Source organism: Stigmatopora argus, chromosome 8 (genome assembly GCF_051989625.1).
Source record: "Stigmatopora argus isolate UIUO_Sarg chromosome 8, RoL_Sarg_1.0, whole genome shotgun sequence".
Classification (NCBI taxonomy): domain Eukaryota; kingdom Metazoa; phylum Chordata; class Actinopteri; order Syngnathiformes; family Syngnathidae; genus Stigmatopora; species Stigmatopora argus.
Genome location: NC_135394.1, coordinates 17,205,830 through 17,223,997, shown reverse-complemented (window position 1 = coordinate 17,223,997; position 18,168 = coordinate 17,205,830). Strand labels below are relative to the sequence as shown.

Below are 18,168 nucleotides of genomic sequence, written 5' to 3'. Positions count from 1 at the left end.
ACTAATCAGCATGCCGAGGTCCTTGGCTGTCTACCACAGCTTGGTCGTCTTTTTCAACAAAATTTGGGAGATTTTGACCACATGAGGCCCTGGTGGACTCCGCCCCTTTTTTTGAAGATTTTTTTTCCATGGATTAAATCCTTTCCCCCAGGCGGTCTCACAGTTGTAGGGTCGTGGGTTCGATCCCAGGTGGGTTCTCCCTGTGCTTGCAACAACAAACAGACAAATAAATAATAAAAAATAAGCAATAAATAATAAACAAATAAGCAATAAATAAATTTAAAAAAGCAATAAATAATTTTAAAAAAGCAATAAATAAAACAAAAAACAATAAATAATTTAAAAAAGTAATAAATAATAAACAAATAAGCAATAAATAATAGAAAAATAAGCAATAAATAATAGAAAAATAAGCAATAAATAATAGAAAAATAAGCAATAAATAATAATAAAAATAAAGCAATAAATAATTTAAAAATAATAATAATAATAAAAAAATAAGCAATACATAATAATAAAAAAGCAATAAATAGAAAAATAAGCAATTAATAATTAAAAAAATAATCAATAAGTAGTCAACATAATAAGTAATCGACAATATAAGTGCACAAATAACAACAACAAACAAACAGGTAAATAATAGAAAATCAATAAATAAGTAGGGCGGCATGGTGGATGAGTAGTTAGTGCGTCGGCCTCATAGTGGGGGAGACATGGGTTCAAATCCGGGTCGGTCCACCTGTGTGGAGTTTGCATGTTCTCCTCGGGCCTGTGTGGGTTTTCTCCGAGTACTCCGGTTTCCTCCCACATTTCCAAAGACATGCATGCTAGGCTAATTGGATGCTAACTTGTAGCTATGACTGATTGGTTGTTTGTGTCGTTGTGTCCTGCGATTGGCTGGCCATCTATTCATTGTCAGCTGGGATAGGCTCCAGCACCCCCTGCAACCCTAGTGAGGATAAAGCGGTTCAGAAAATGAATGAATGAATATCAACCCCCCAAAAGACAATTCAGCTTTTGTCTGTCTTTGAATACTTAAATGTAAATATAGCACAAAACAGAAAACCCCGACCCATAAAAATCGAGTAAACCGAAAAAATGTCAACACTGTTTCGTGTTTTCCGCAATCCTTCAAACTAGTAAAACTAGTCATTCCACGTCTTACAGAATATTTTACATATGTTGAACAACAACATTTATAATTCAGTCGTTTTTACCCCCATCGCATCAAAGCCGCCATTTTGCCTGTCCAAAACATATTTCAAACCGCCATTACACACTTTTGGGGCCCATTTTGAAGGCAAAGTGCACCCGAACACGGCAACTTTACATTGACCAGACTTCAGTGGAGCGTGAGATGGATTCATAGTATGAAATATGAGCCGCTTATTAGCGCCACTCGCGCTCAAACACTGCTCCCCTGTGATTTCCGCGGAGGGGTCGCGAGGGGGACCATGATGGAGTTATTAGGCTTGACGAGAGGTTGGAAGGTCCGCAGTTAAGGACCTAATTCCGGAAAGGTGAAAACGGGGGGTCACCGCCATCGTAAAGTACCGGGTCGGCGTATGGATTAGCCTAGGCGCTAACGCCAGCGACGCTACTTGAGGGATCGAACCCAACCCTCTCTTCTCCTCGGCGCCCCACGGCCAGGCTGAGGTCAGCGTGAGGTAGAGGAACCCAAAAAAAGTGTGTGTGTGTGTGTGTGTGTGTGTGGACGCAAGACGGGGGCGCTAATGCGAACCAGCTGTAGAAACCCGACACCTTGAGTGGGCTAGAACTGCGAAGCGAAGGAGTGAGAAAGAAGGTAAAGACGTTCCTAAAGAAAGCTGGGAAAAGACGACGAGAAGAGGACAAAGAATCCCGTCGTACTTGAGTTTAGTTTGCTTTTAGGGTAGAAAAGTTTTGGGAGTAATGGCGCGTATGTAACGTCTTTTGACAGATTACTTCCTCCCCGGTGAGACGCCACTCCCTGATAATCGTATGAATCATTCTCGGTCTTGTCTTTTTGCCAAGTCATACTTGGAGAAAAGTACTCCATCTGGAAAGGGAATCAGAAGGACAGGGCGCTAGTATTTTTGGACTAGTTAAAAGACATTTTTGTCTAGGAGTCCGGGCTCGATTACAGTATTTTCTTGCATATACGCCGTTTTTGTGGCTCAAAATAATGATGACTGAATCGAGGATACGGCTTATATGCGCATAAATGAGGCTTGATATGCACAAAATGTGGCCGATATGGTCATTTATTTAAAAATAGAGAACAGATAAACAGATAAAATGCTAAATAATATTTATTTTGACGTCTAGGAATGAGATTTAAGAAAAAAATAAAGCGTATTTTGCATAAAACGTGAAGAAACTAGCTTACTTGCTAGCTCAGGGCGCCGCCATCTTAGCTAAACCGCTACAGACACACTTCTTGGTTGTACCGCTCACATGACTTCCTATATGAATTTGTTTACGTGCAGGCAACACCCTTTCGGAATGTGCAATCCGGCATTTTGATTTAAAAACTATGTCAGAAATACCACGTTTCTCGCATATAAGCCGCATTTGCAAACCCAAAAAATTTTATCAAGGGTACGGCTTATATGCGCACAAACGTATAGCAATGTATATTCTTTTTCACCAGTGGATGTCGGCAAATTAACATTTAGTATGTGTTGGTTATTTTCAGTTTTGCAGTAAGAAAACAAGCATTACTGGAGGAATGAATAACTTCCTAATAATGTGTTTTTGATTCATACAGTATCTCAGAAATGAATTTTCTTAAGAATTTTCCCTTCAAAGTAACACATTTGTATTCCCTATTAAAACCATGAATATGGAGTTGAAAATTATGAATCAGAGGGCGGCTTTATACTTGAGAAATCGTAAAATTCAACCATTTTAAGGGTGCGGCTTATACGCGTAGGTGACTAATAGGCGAGAAAATCCGGTATGTTTGTTGATTTATGGCCGTTATTTATTATTTTCTTATTTTTTTGTGCTGATCTGCTTAAATGCAGAACTCTAAATCTGAAAAACAAGGGTTTCAGGGGGTGCCGGAGCCGATCCCAGCAACGAACAAATGAGAAAAGACATTAACACATGCTGTAATGTTCCGTTTCAAAACAATTTCTTTGAGCTTGTTTTGTCCTTTGTTTGTCATTCATGTTGGACATTTTTATTATTTTTTTAGCAATATGAAAAGCATCTTAGTGTTCGTTTTCATAACTGATACGGATAAAATTCACAAGTAAATGACTGTTATTTTTAAATGCCTTGAGGAGTTGCGGCAATCTGTTTATAGCTAAATATGATATCTCTTGCGCGGATTTTAGCGCATTCATTAGCTGATGTCATGTGGGTTCTTTTTTACACGGAAATTAGCGGTCAAATAAGCAACAACGCCTCTTGCTTGCAGCCATTTTTTGGCGGATGAATCAACAATAAGTCCCTTGACATAAGAGGGCATAAATAAGTTTTTACACATACTAGCTGTTTTTTTTCTTGCTTTTTGTCGCCAGCTACAACAAGTTTTTAAATTATGTCATGTGAGGTTATAGCTTATAGCACTACAGCTGCATAAATGTCTCAACTTATGCTATTATGTGTCAAATAAAGCGTTCTTATTGGCTAAAAATAATTGCTTTCTTGCCATTTAGTGACAAAAGCTCCGTGTTGTGAAATGGTTTGTAATGCTAACCTAGCATCTGCGCAGACGTAGCGACACGGATCGTCAAGTGTAGGGAGATAGTCAAGCAGGACGCAATGCTAACGTGACAATTTCAAAATAAAATAGGAAATCTATTGACGTTTTGTAACTTGGATCTCAATTTTTGTATGTTGGAACAGTCATTTGTAACCTGAAAATTTTGTATGTAGAAGAATTCGTAAGTAGAGGTACCAAAAGTAGATAATTTTTGAAGAATGTTTTAGTCACATTTTTTTTAAGATTTATAATTTTATTAATTCATAAAACTAAGTTTTATGCTCTAGTCCTAGATTTCCTATAAGGACCCATATTTTTTTTATTTATTATTTTTTTTGGCTCATTCTTTTGACAACAATAGACCGCCAATCTATTTTGGGCGACCGTTCGCTGCCAACCTGTCCCAGTCAAAAAGGCTTGGACATCTAGCCCTTTTATAAAGAGTCCATTTCCATTTTTAAAAATGTTTTTTTGCAACGTTTTGACACACTTTGGTGAGAGCTACTTTGATGCGCGTTCCAGCCAATCGCGTTCACCGAACCGGTCCCGGGAGGCCAGTTTGTAGGGGCCCATTGTCGGAAGGCAGCCGTTGGCTCACTCGCTGCCAATCCCAAGACGGCGTGTCTGCAAAGCGCCCGCACGCCGCGCGACAATGGCGGCGCGCTCGGGGAATTGTAAGAACTCTTGTAAACTGCCGTGTGACAGAACAATACGCTTGGCAAGATACCCGGGGAAAAGTCGCGTGCGGAATACAAAGCTTCAAAGGGAAAACACCCTCTCTTATGCCGAATTATGTATTTTTTTGAATGTTGTCATTTCCTTCCCGCGGTCGAGGGTTCAATCCCGGGTGGGTCCTCATTGTGTGGAGTTTGCATGTTCTCCCAGGGCTTGCCTGGGTTTTCTCCGGGTGCTCCACTTTTCTCCCATATCCCAAAAGTATTTATGCTAGGCTAATTGAATGCTAACTTGTCCCTAGCTATTGAATTGAATGCTTTAATTGTCATTATACAATTATAATGAGATTTAATGCTTTACCATCCAGTACTCAAATAACAACAATAAACTAACAGACAAATAAATAAGCAATGCATAATTCATAATTAAGTAGTTAACAGAATTAGTTGTCAAGTCTTGAAGTGCACAAATAACAACAACAAACAAATAGGTAAAAAATAATACAAAATAAATAATCAATCAATAATAATAATAAAAATCTATATAGTCAATCATTTAAAAAATAACCAATAAATAATAATAATAAAAAAAATCTATATAGATAATCATTATAAAAATAATCAATAGATAATCATAAAAATAAATAAATGAGAAATCACTTAAAAATTAAACAATAAATAATCATACAAAAATCAATAAATAAGAAATGATTTTAAATATAGTCAATAAATAATCATAAAAAAATCAATAAATAAGACATCATTTAAAAAAGTATCAATAAATAATCATAAAAGAATCAATAAATGATAAATCATTTAAAAAGAATCAATAAATGATAAATCATTTAAAAAGAATCAATAAATAATCATAACAAAAATCAATGAATAATAAATCATTTAAAAAATAATCATTAAATAATCATAAAAAATCAATACATGATAAACCATTTAAAAATAATCAGTAAATAATCATTAAAAAATCTATAAATATGAAATCATTTAAAAAATAATCAATACATAATCATAAAAAATCAATAAACCAGAAATCATTTAAAAAATAATCAATAAATACTCATAAAAAATAAAAAAACAAGAAATCATTTAAAATAATAATTAAATAATAATCATAAAACATCAATAAGAAATCATTTAAAAAATAATCAAATAATCATAGAAAATCAGTCAATAAGAAATCATTAAAAATAATTAATAAATAATCATAAAAATTCCATAAATAAGAAATCAATTAATAAGTAGTCAACATAATAGTCGTCAAAAACAAAAGCTATGAATGTGAATGGTTGTTTATCTCCTAGTGCCCTGCAATTGGCTGGCCCACTTGGTACCCTGTAGTTAGCTGAGAGAGGCTCCAGCACCCCCCTGGTGAGGATAGGCGCTTTGGAAAATGAATGAATTTTCTTTCCCTGCGGCAGAAAAAAAAAATAGAAAAATGGAGCAAGCGCGCTGGTAAAATGATACATCAGTAGCCACTTTTTCTTCTTCTTCTTCGGTCGTACGCTATGAGAGACGCTTTTGTGCCGACAGTGAAATACGTTTGACGGAAAAAGCTACGCTGGTTAGCGGCGTGGGTTGACGTTGTGTGATGTGGCGTACATTTGGAGTAGGATAGTCGGCGTGTTGCGTTTAAAACGGGCTTTTTCAGCTGCAGTGGTTTGGACGGCATAAAGCGGAGAGTGGCTTTTTCGGGGGTGTGGCCTAAGCGGGAGTGGCCGTCTGTGTCTGTGGTTTCATGCGGCGTCAATGCAGACGAGCCACTCGACAAACATTGGCTATTATTTTCTCTCGGCTTGAACCGTTTGAAAAAGAAACCTATTTTTTTTACAGGCGTCTCTACAAGATCTCTGTCAACAACTTCCAGCTAACACTAGCGCGCATCCTTCTGCTTTTGAACTTCTTCTTCTTCTTCGCCGTAACTGACCTCCGCTTAACCTTTGCGACAAGAGCTCAACTTCCACTTTTGCACGTTTGTGGGAAAAAAACAACTCGAGTTTAGCGCATCAGCAGGAGAAGTTGATTTGAAAGATGGTCGAATTATCTTCGCTAGCTTAATAGCAACGCTATTATGCATTTAAAAGAAGCGATGTCTAAAAAAAGAAAGAAAAAAAAGGCCAGGTCACTGAATTTAGCCAACTTGAAGCCTTGTGAAAATTAAATCATGCGCATTGATAGTGTTTTTTAATAAAATAAAATGGAACAAAAGCAATTCTGTAGGACTAGATTACATAAATAAGTAGATTTGTGCTATTTTTCCAAATTAAGAAAATGAAATACATATGTTTTTTTCACAGATTTTTTAAATGTTTTTTATAAAATGTAAAAAATAGGTAAATGGAACAAAAACTTGACTACATAAATAAGTAGATATGTGCTATTTTTCCTTTTTCTCCAAATTAAGAAAATGCTATACATAAGTTTTTTTCCCCGGATTTTTTTTAATAAAATGTAAAAAAAAATAGGTACATAAAAACTTACAAAGAACAAAAAGTGTTACTTTTTACCCTTTTTGTTTTTATCATAAAATAAAATGGAACAAAAACTAGACTACATAAATAAGTAGATATGTGCTATTTTTCCCTTTTTTCCAAATTAAGAAAATGCAATACATAAGTTTTTTCCTGATTTTTTTTAAATAAAATGTATAAAATAGGTACACAAAAATTTAGAAACAACAAAAAGTGTTACTTTACCCTTTTTGTTTTTCTCAAAAGAGAAGAATCTTAGAAATTAAAACAAAAAATATCATTTTGGGGGACTTTGTCACTTGTAGAGGCATTTGTTAGTAGAGGCATTTGTAAGTAGAGGCATTTGTAAGTAGAGGCATTTGTAAGTAGAGGCATTTGTAAGTAGAGGCATTTGTAAGTAGAGGTACCCCTCTATTTGTGTCCAGGTGCGCAGCAGGCTTCCTGGGGGAGTACTGCCAATACAAGGACCCCTGCTACCCAAACTTCTGCCAGAACGACGGGAACTGCTCGGTGGGCACCCTGGTGGGCGTACCCTCCTGCTCCTGCCCTCTGGGCTACATCGGGGAGCACTGCCAGATTCCACTCAACTCCACGTGCTACCCCAACAACCCGTGCGCCAACACGGGCAAATGCACCTTGCTGTCCCTGGACAAATACACTTGTAATTGCGCCCGAGGATGGACAGGTAAGACAAAGCCTTCTCGCAATCGTCTTGGCCTAGGGTGTCAAACTCGGGTTGGTTCGCGGGCCGCATTAACATCAGCTCCATTTCATGTGGGCCGGACCATTTTCGATATAATATTTAGATTTTTTTTAATTGGATTATAAGAACTGGCTCAAAAGCCCTAAATATTCAGTTTCTTTATAGATATAAAACTTTATTTGTACTTTTTTTCTTAGTAAGGGAAAACATCTAATAATCATTTGTTTTTCATTTCAAATGGAAACAATTTAAAATATATATATATTCAATATTGAAGTGGAAAGCCGAAAATATTTTTATATATTTATTTTTAGATTTTAAAAATGCTTTTTGACCTAAAAACACCAAAAGAAAATTTAATTAATTAATTAATAATATTTATATATTTTTTTATAAATGGATTAAAAGAACTGGATTAAAAACCCTGAATATTCTGTTTTTATAGATCTAAAACAATGTTTATTTAAAATTTAGATTTTAACAAAATGATTTTTGAACTAAAAAGAGAAAAAAATGGATTAAAAAATTGCAATTATTGATTTAAAAAGGGGAAAATCAGGAAATATAATATACATCTATACTCTTCATTTTAATTTGATCCTAAAACAGAAAGTCGGCACTCATCATTTACTTTCCTGGGCCACACAAAATCATGCGGTGGGCCAGATTTGGCCCCCGGGCCGCCACTTTGACACCCATGGTCTTGGTTAACAAAATGGCCCACTAAAAAATAAAAAAATGTCATTTTGACTTCCCAGGACCGCGTTGCGAGTACGAAGACAGCTGCCTGTCCGGCCCCTGCGCCAATGGGGGGTCCTGCCGCGCTCTACCGGACGGGAACTACATCTGCTCCTGCCCACCCGGCTACACGGGTCCACGCTGCCTCAACGACACCAACGAATGCGTCGCCGCGCCGTCCAAATGTCAGAATGAAGGAGTTTGTTTCAACAGCCCAGGCTCTTACAGGTAACCATTTCGTTCAGATTTGGTGTTTTACGGACCGATGTTACGCGTTAGAAGAAGCCCATAATTGATATTTGGAGCCGATATTCAGTTGCAGTAAAAGTGTAAAAAATTGGAGTCAACGGAGCTGCCCAAAAATGGTCACCAAATTTTTTTATGGGGGGGGGATTTCCAATGTAAATGTCTCAAAATTCACACCATCACCACGGTTTCCGCCATCTTACTTCCTCATTTGATTCAACTGCACTGTAAACCGGATGAGTTCGATAACATCAGTGCATTTTTAATTACATGCTGTAACAGTTTGATTTAAATTCTCCGTTTTTTATTTTATTTTACATTTTATATCGAATTTGCGTGAATCGCATTCACCCCTGATGAGAACATAAAACTCCTGAAATGGGGTCGACGTAGGTCGGCAGCTCTATGTAAAAAATAAAATAAAAATGCAAGCCTTGAACTTCATAGACTTTGATTAAATCAGTATTTTCAAACACTAGGAAATGTCAAAATGATCAATTTTACTCATATTTGTCATACAATTCAACTTGTACATTGAGAAACAGCTGAAATTTGAAAACGCGTCTAAATACCCAGAAAGGGCACTGGATTAAAGGAATAGTTGTGGCAAGTCTATTGTGATGAAAGAACCCTTTACCAGCATCTGAGTAGAAATAACCCAGTTTTTCATTGACATCCGTCAAATTGCCAAATATCGGCGCAAACCTCAAAGTAGGTGATGGAAGTATGACAAAGTACCTCATTCTCTCGCATATAAGCCGCCTTAAAATCGTCGAATTTGACAATTTCTCGCGTATAAGCCGCCCCCCGATTCCCAATTTTCACCTCCATATGCATGGTTTTAATTTGGAGTACAAATGTGTTACTTTGAAGGGAAAATCTTCAAAAAAAATCATCCCACGTGCTATTTCTGAGATACCGTATGAATCAAAAGCACATTATTAGGAAGTTGTTCATTCATCCAGTAATGGTTGTTTTCTTACCGCAAAACAGAAAATAACCAACACATAGTAAATGTTAATTTGCCGACATCTACTGGTGAAAAAAATATAGCCATGCTGTACGTCAAGGGTGTCAGACCCGGCTGGGTTGGTTCACGGGCCGCATTAACGTCAACTTGATTTTATGTGGGCCGGACCATTTTAGATATAATATTTAGATTTTTTTAATACATGAATTAAAAGAACTGGATTAAAAGCCCTGAATATTCCGTTTTTTATTGATCTAAAACAATTTTTATTTGAGCTTTTTTTAATATATTTTTAGATTTTACAAAATGATTTTTGAACTAAAAACACAGAAAAAAATGGATTAAAAAATGACTATTGATTTAAAAGGGGGAAAATCAGGAAATTTAATATACATCTATACTCTTCATTTTAATTTCATCCTAAAACAGAAAGTCAACTCGATTTCATGTGGGCCGGACCATTTTAGATATAATATTTAGATTTTTTTTTTAATAAATGGATTAAAAGAACTGGATTAAAAGCCCGGAATATTCCGTTTTTTATAGATCTAAAACAATATTTATTTTAGCTTTTTTTAAAATATATTTTTAGATTTTACAAAATGAAAAACAGAAAAAAATGGATTAAAAAATGACAATTATTTATTTAAAAAGGGGAAAATCAGGAAATTTAATATACATCTATACTCTTCATTTGAATTTCATCCTAAAACAGAAAGTCGGCACTCATCATTTACTTTCCCGGGCCACACAAAATGAGGCGGCGGGCCAGATTTGGCCCCCGGCCCGCCACTTTGACACCTGTGCTGTTCGTCTAATGTGCATATAAGCCAAACCCCTTGATTCAGTCATCATTTTTTTAGTTGCAAATACGGCTTATATGCGAAAAAAAAAATGCCACTCATGTTTTTTTTCCATGTGCAGGTGTATTTGCAGCGCCGGGTTCACGGGTCGACACTGCGAGAGTTCCTACGTCCCGTGTTCGCCGTCACCTTGCCTCAACGGGGGAACTTGCCACCAGAACTCCGAAACCAGTTACTCCTGCCATTGTCTGCCAGGTAAATTTAAAATTGCACTGAAATACATTTTTGTTTGGGGCAAGGAAAAACCAAACCGTAACTTGACTCCTTCTCGGAGAAGATGTTTCTTAGCGTTGTTTTGTATTAAACAGCCTGTCTTGTCACTCCGCTACAGTTAGCGAGTAGACGTCACAAACACACACATGGCTGCGATTTCCACACGGTCGGGTGGCGTCATATTTCTTATGTACGCGAAACGGCTAGCGACGTTTCGCCCTGTCAGTCAGACTGAAATATGTTTCGGCTATTGTATGTAGTAGTCTTGACATGAGAGAGCATTGTTATGCTGCCGTTGAATTTTTATTTACAGAGTCGGCGTGTGGTGCTTAGGTGTGATTTGCTGTCTGAAAATGATTGGAATGCGGCTGCGTTTTTGTTTGTTTTAATTCATTGACAATTATTGTCGCATCGTTTTGAACTAGGATGGTTGGCAGAAGGAATTTCTTAAGTAGGGATGTGTGATTTTAAGATCCAGATTATAGAGCTAAAAATATTCAGTCATTTTCTGAATTGCTTTAGCCTCGCGAGGGTTGCGGGGGGTGCTGGAGCCTACCCTGTCCCATTGTTTTGAACTAGGATGGTTGCCAGAAGGAATTTCTTAAGTTGGGATGGGCGATTTTAAGATCTATATCATAGATCTAAAAATATTCAGTCATTTTCTGAACCGCTTTATTCTCACGAGGGTCGCGGGGGTGCTGGAGCCTACCCATCTGAATTGGTTGCTAGCCAATCGCATGGCACGAGGAGACAAACAACCAATCCCTCCTAGTTAAGAACAATTTAGCATCTAATTAGCCTAGCACGCATGTTTTGGGGGATGTGGGAGGAAACCGGAGTACCTGGAGAAAACCCACACAAACTCCACTCAGGTGGACCCGCCTGGATTTGAACCCAAGACCTCAGAACTGTGAGGCCGATGCGCTAACCACTTAGCCGGTCTTAAAACAAACAAGGAAAAAAGTATGTCAATTAGCTCTAATTAGCCAAAAGTAAAGTTTAATCTAATATAATAACAAAGAAAATTACAGATACTGTGCATTAAAATACACAAAATAAGAAAAAAATATGTCTATTACCTCTAATTAGCCAACAGTACCTTAAAAATGTACATTGCACGCCAGTATGGGAGGAATAAAGTTTAATCTAATCTATTATCAAAGATAATTACAGATACAGTGCATTAAGATACACAAAATAGGAAAAAAGTATATGTCAATTACCTCTAATTACACAACAGTACCTTAAAAATGTACATTGCACGCCAGTACGGGATGAATAAAGTTTAATCTAATCTAATAACAAAGATAATTACAGATACTGTGCATTAAAATACACAAAATATATGTTGTTTTCCCCCCTGCTAGCTCGAGGCTAGCATGCAATGAAAAACGGCATTGGCGCGCTAACAGAAATGAGCGACAATTTGCCTTTTTCAAGCATTTTTAGTCACACAAACTCTGTCAAAACGTATATTAATGTTCCGGAAATATCTTGGTTTCCACCAGGATTCAACGGCACCAACTGCGAGAACAACATCGACGACTGTCCCGGTCACCAGTGCGAAAACGGCGGCACTTGCATGGACGGCGTCAACACCTACAACTGTCAATGTTCTCCAGAGTGGACCGGTACGCCGTTGGGAAGGCGCCGTTCATATTTTCAAGCACTTCCTTTCCATTGACGTCCAGATTGACGTTCCATACCGTCGACAGGTCAGCACTGCACGGAGGACGTGGACGAATGTCGTCTCCAGCCCAACACTTGCCAGAACGGCGGCACCTGCAACAACCTGGCCGGCGGCTACGTCTGCGTCTGCGTCAACGGCTGGAGCGGACCCGACTGCTCGGAGAATATCGACGACTGCACCACCGCCGCCTGCACGCAGGGCTCCACGTGCATCGACAGGGTGGCGTCCTTCATTTGCCGTTGTCCCCACGGGAAGACAGGTGAGGCCAAGGGATCTTATTTGGGAATTCAATGCCTGTCTCATTTGCGGGTGCAATTTCTGCGCTTTAGCTCAAAGGGCGCAACGTTGCGGTAGCGCTAGCATGACATACGTGAGCGTAGATGCTAGCGTATATTTCATGATAGCATGTACGTAATGTTTCACGTTTTAAAAAAAGGCTGCTGGAGTCAAACTGAATTTAATTTTGATATCTTGGCGTCATTTGGAATTAGATTACATTAGATTAGATTACTTTTCATCCCGTATTTGGGAAATTTCATTGTCATAGTAGCAAGAGGGTGAGAATACAGACACAGGAAAAGACATTTTAGACATAAATAAATGGGTAATAAATAAGTTAATTAATAAATGAATACATATATAAATAGATAAATACATAAATAAATAGGCATGTTTCTGAAATATATATATGTATATATATATAAATATGTATGTATATATATATATACATACATACATATATATTTCACAAACATGCCTATTTATTTATTTATCTATTTATAATATGTATGTATTTATTGCCTATTTATTTATTTATCTATTTATAATATGTATTCATTTATTTATTGCCTATTTATTTATATATATATATATATATATATATACATATACATACATAACAACAAATAATAACAATAATAAAAAAAATAATAGTGGGAAAAATCGCAATGTAGTGTAGACGTGATAATCGAGGGATTACTGCATCCCGTTAGCACGTTAGCATTTCCTCAGAAGTGAAGTTGTTTGTCTAGCAATTAGTGATCAAAAGAAAAAACTTGACTATGTCAACAAGTCAAGAAAAACGTTTTATTTTGATGGTATGCATATCAGGGTTAGATGAGGTGAAGTCCCAACTCAAATCAAGGTTAGTTATTTTGTAAAAAGTACATACTTGAATGCCATTTATTTTTCTTAGTATTTTGGGTGTGTGGCATTTCAAATCTGAATGATGGGATGGAAAATGACCTCCATGTCTGGAATTAACCAGTGACAGTAAACGCAATCATTCACTGCCAACTTTCTTAGTTTCTACGCCTTTGACTTCCAACATTATTTCACGTTGTGCAACAGGTTTAACAAGCATTCATATTTTCCCATTTGGTATGATTTTACGACTCTACCGTCGGCTCGCCGTCGACCCTGAGGCCATGGGGGCGTGGCCTGCCTCATGGGAATCGACCCCATGTGATCATAAAGCTGCTGACTAGCTTGAATCTGTGCATATTGTGACCGACTGTAAATCTCACCGCTATATTTTGGGACTCCAGCAGCAAACGGCCATTTTGGGGCTCACGTGGTCATTTTTTTTCTCTCCCAGGTTTACTTTGCCACATTGACGACGCTTGCATCAGCAACCCGTGCCGGGAGGGCTCCCAATGTGACACCAATCCCATCAGCGGCATGTTCAACTGCAACTGTCCGCCAGGCTACGTCGGCAGCACCTGCAACGTGGACAGAAACGAGTGCAGCATTGGTGAGGACAATTAGCCCATGGTTATTTTCATGAGAAAAGATTTACCCTATTTTCTGCAAAACTTCAACTATTTTAAGGCAATTTTAAGGGTACGCTTATACGAGGGAAATTGTCAAATTCAACCATTTTAAGGCAGTTTCAGGGGTATGGCTTATACAAGGGAAATCATCAAATTCAAGCATTTTAAGGGTACGGCTTATGCGAGGGAAATCGTCAAATTCAACAATTTTAAGGCCATTTTAAGGGTACGGCTTATACGAGGGAAATTGTCAAATTCAACTATTTTAATGGTACACTTATTTGAGGGAAATCGTCAAATTCAACTATTTTAAGGCCATTTTAAGAGTACGGCTTATACGAGGGAGATCGCCAAATTCAACCATTTTAATGGTACACTTATATGAGGGAAATCGTCAAATTCAACTATTTTAAGGCCATTTTAAGGGTACGGCTTATACGAGGGAAATCGTCAAATTCAACTATTTTAAGGCCATTTTAAGGGTTTGGCTTATATGAGGGAAATTGTCAAATTCAACCATTTTAAGGCATTTTTAAGAGTAAGGCTTATACGAGTGTAGCTAAGACGAGTTTTAAATGAATGAAATGTGAGCTGGTGGAATACGTTCCATTTCTGAGCCGTCATCTTGTCCGTTCCCAGGAAGCAACCCGTGCGAGCACGGCGGCCAATGCGTCAACACGGACGGCTCCTTCACCTGCAATTGCGTGAGGGGCTACGCCGGGCCACGCTGCGAACAAGACGTCAACGAGTGCGCGTCCAACCCTTGCCAGAACGACGGCACTTGTTTGGATCGCATCGGCGACTACACGTGCATCTGCATGCCTGGTACGCTGGGTCAAATCCCGCAAGTACGGTGTTCCCTCCATTTTCGCCGTTAGTGAATTTCCGCAAAGTAGGAACTGTACAGTAATACCTCGAACAACGCAGTTAATGTAGACGCGATAACCGAAAAATCGCAAATTAGGGTCACCCCTGTTGTAACTTTTTGGGAGTTGTTTTTCAGTGCTTAGTCGTAGTAGCAAGAGTCGCTTCTGCTAACAATTGCAGGGTGGATTTTAACATTTTTATGAACTTTAAAGAAAATAAAAAAATGTCTTCAGTGCTGAGTCGTTGTAGCAAGTGTGGATTTTCAAATTTTTATGTAGTTTTTTTTTTAAATTTAAAAAATAATAATTAGCAGGAAAAAAATCGAGAAGTACCGTAATCCCTCGAATATTGCGGTTTCAACTTTCACGGCTTCACTACATCGTGGACTACACTCCCGCTACTACTACCTACTACTACTACTACCACTACTTCTACTAGTACTGCGTCTTACACTATCGCCTATTGTTACTACTACTATTCTGGGGGAATTTATTTTTGTATTAAATTTTTTTTGTACGTTTATAAAAATGTGAAAATCCACGCTGAAACTTGCAAGCGTAAGCCACTCCCCTGTCCTTCTCTTGCTACTAGAACTCAGCACTGAAGTAAAAAATAACTAAAATATATATATATTTTATTTTAAGTATTTATTTATTTTTTAAATAGGGTTAACCCTACTTCGCGATTTTTCGTTTATCGTGGCCATGTCTGGTCTACATTAACCGCGATAATCGAGGGATTACTGAACATTATTTTGTGGGCCTACCAGTAAATGTTTTGTAGGCTAGTATTTCCATGTTTTACCAAATGTTTTTGACGTACTCTACACTGTACATTACACTTGCTAACATATCCTAGCGGTACTGTCTGAGGCCTACCAGTAAACGTTTTAAAGGCTAGTACTTGCTGAGAGAAAATTCGCGACGCGCGGAAGGCGCAAAAGTCGAACCACGAAATGGCGAGGGAACACCGTAGTAGTTATTTCTCCTTTCCGTCCGTCCCCCTCACATTGCGGTTTTGATCTAGGATTCGAGGGAACTCACTGCGAGATCGACGAGAACGAGTGTCTCAGCTCACCCTGTCTGAACCAGGGGAAATGTCTGGACCGGGTCAACCGCTTTGTCTGCGAGTGCCCTGCAGGTTGGTGATGGGAAATGCCACATACGTGTAGTAGACGTGGGAGTTATTCATCAGAAAGGACTGACATTTTATTTGTATGTATTTTCAGGCTTCAGCGGCGAAACGTGCCAGATCGACATCGACGAATGTTCCAGTACGCCTTGTTTAAACGGAGCCAAGTGTATCGACCGGCCCAATGGATACGACTGCGAATGTTCCGAAGGTCGGTTTTAGCGCACTTTTGACGACTGACGTAAAGACAAGAGTTTTAAATTCTGTCTCTTTTAAAATGCTAGTTATGTTTTTTATTTTTGGAGGGCCGTTATGTCGAAATCAGTGAATCGATGATGAATTGATTATTATTAATCGTCAAGCTCAGAATTGTCCACATCTTTTTTTTATTTAGTTTAAGTTAAATGTATTCATTACTTGTGTGTGGGGGAAAATAGGGAAATTAAGTAATTGTGAATTCTAATATTTTTTCGATGTTATTTAAATTTTCTGAAAAACAAACATAAGGGAAAAGAAAACAGTAAATTAAAATTAATTCCTTTCATTGAAAAAAATAATAATTTCTGTACTCCTCTCGCTCATTGCGTACTATGTAAAATAGTATTTTTTTTAAGTTAAAAAAATAACATTTCTCATGTTTTTAATTTTTTTAAAAATAAAATAATGTAAATATAATTTTCACCATCATTTCATCTTTGATTTCTCATCTTTTTTGGAGGTATAAATTATTTTCTCAATCACTTGATCTTTTATTGCTCACCACCGAGGTTTGCTGATGAAAAAAAATAAAAGCTATAAAACTAAAATAAAAGCTGCAAACTAAAAACAAAAAAAATATTGTTTTCACCAATCCTTCCTTCCCTTACATGACTTTTTTGCTCCAAGATCCACTTTTCAAAGAAGGTTTAGTTGGTAGTTGTGCGAGGACCGTGGAACCAATCAGATAATTTACATATAAAGTACACCTCTACTTACGAAAATGTCAAGTTAGGAAATAAGTCTTGTAACCAATTAATTTTGTAAGTAGAGGTACAACTGTATTTCCGATTTCCAAACAAACACGGCAACCCGACCTTTCCCCCCTAAGACCTTCAGTTTTTGCACCGTAAACCGACTCCCTGCGTCTCTTCCGTAGGCTTCACGGGTCTCCTTTGCGAGGAGAACATCAACGACTGCCAGCCCGAGCCGTGCCACCACGGCGTGTGCAAGGACGGCATCGCCACCTTCTCCTGCGAGTGCCAACCGGGATACGTGGGTTCCATCTGCAACATCCAAGTCCAGGAGTGCCACAGCAACCCTTGCCAGAACCGAGGACGCTGCATCGACCTGGTCAACGCCTACCAGTGCAATTGTCCGCCAGGAACTACGGGTGGGTATTAAACCACGTTCCCCCCCCCCCCCCTCCCGTTCATTTTTCAACCCCTTCAAAAAGTTCTAGTCTTGTCCCCAAAATGGAGCAGAAGTTCAGTAGAGGACTCTGTGGGTGTTTTTCACTTTCACGCGTCATGTTCCGCTTTCGGAAGTTTCCTTCTAGTCTCACTTGTGCGTTAGCTTCGTCACGCCGTGACGAACGCTTAGTGAATTTGCTTTTTGCTGAATTACTGGTTTGTTGGCATTTTTTTCCTCCACTTCCTTATCGGGGAGTCCTGGAACGCCCCCTGGTGGCAAAGACGGGGATTTTTATTGAATTGAATTCTTTTATTGTCATTATTTTATACAAGTAGAATGAGATTTAAAGCTTCACCACCAAGTGAACAAACAACAACAACAAACCAACAGACAAATAAATAATCCATAAATAATAACCATAAATCATCAATAAATAAGAAATATATAATAATTAGTCAACAACGTAAATATGTAGCAAGGTGTACAAAAACAACAGCAAACAAACTAACAGATACATAATTAATAAACAATAACTAATAAATAATCAATAAATAAGGTATACATAATAAGTAGTCAACAATATAAATAAGCGAAGTGCACAAAACAACAACAAACAAACTAACAGGTACATTATTAATAAACAGTAATATATAATAATAAATGAATAATCAATAAATAATAACCATAAATAATCTATAAATAAGTAATATATAATAATTAGTCAACATAAATAAG

General features: G+C 37.7%; 1 protein-coding gene across 2 annotated transcripts in view; it reads left to right on the top strand.

The window, feature by feature from the left end:
- Positions 1 to 18,168, top strand: part of notch2 (notch receptor 2) — a 53,788-nt gene that overhangs the window by 16,469 nt on the left and 19,151 nt on the right. For both annotated transcript variants that reach the window (XM_077606913.1, XM_077606912.1), the window contains exons 4-13: positions 7,277 to 7,536; positions 8,313 to 8,520; positions 10,433 to 10,566; positions 12,093 to 12,215; positions 12,300 to 12,533; positions 13,872 to 14,027; positions 14,686 to 14,871; positions 15,940 to 16,053; positions 16,142 to 16,255; positions 17,180 to 17,413. In XM_077606913.1, coding sequence (XP_077463039.1) covers positions 7,277 to 7,536; positions 8,313 to 8,520; positions 10,433 to 10,566; positions 12,093 to 12,215; positions 12,300 to 12,533; positions 13,872 to 14,027; positions 14,686 to 14,871; positions 15,940 to 16,053; positions 16,142 to 16,255; positions 17,180 to 17,413 — 1,763 coding nt within the window. The remainder of the gene's footprint in view (positions 1 to 7,276; positions 7,537 to 8,312; positions 8,521 to 10,432; positions 10,567 to 12,092; positions 12,216 to 12,299; positions 12,534 to 13,871; positions 14,028 to 14,685; positions 14,872 to 15,939; positions 16,054 to 16,141; positions 16,256 to 17,179; positions 17,414 to 18,168) is intronic.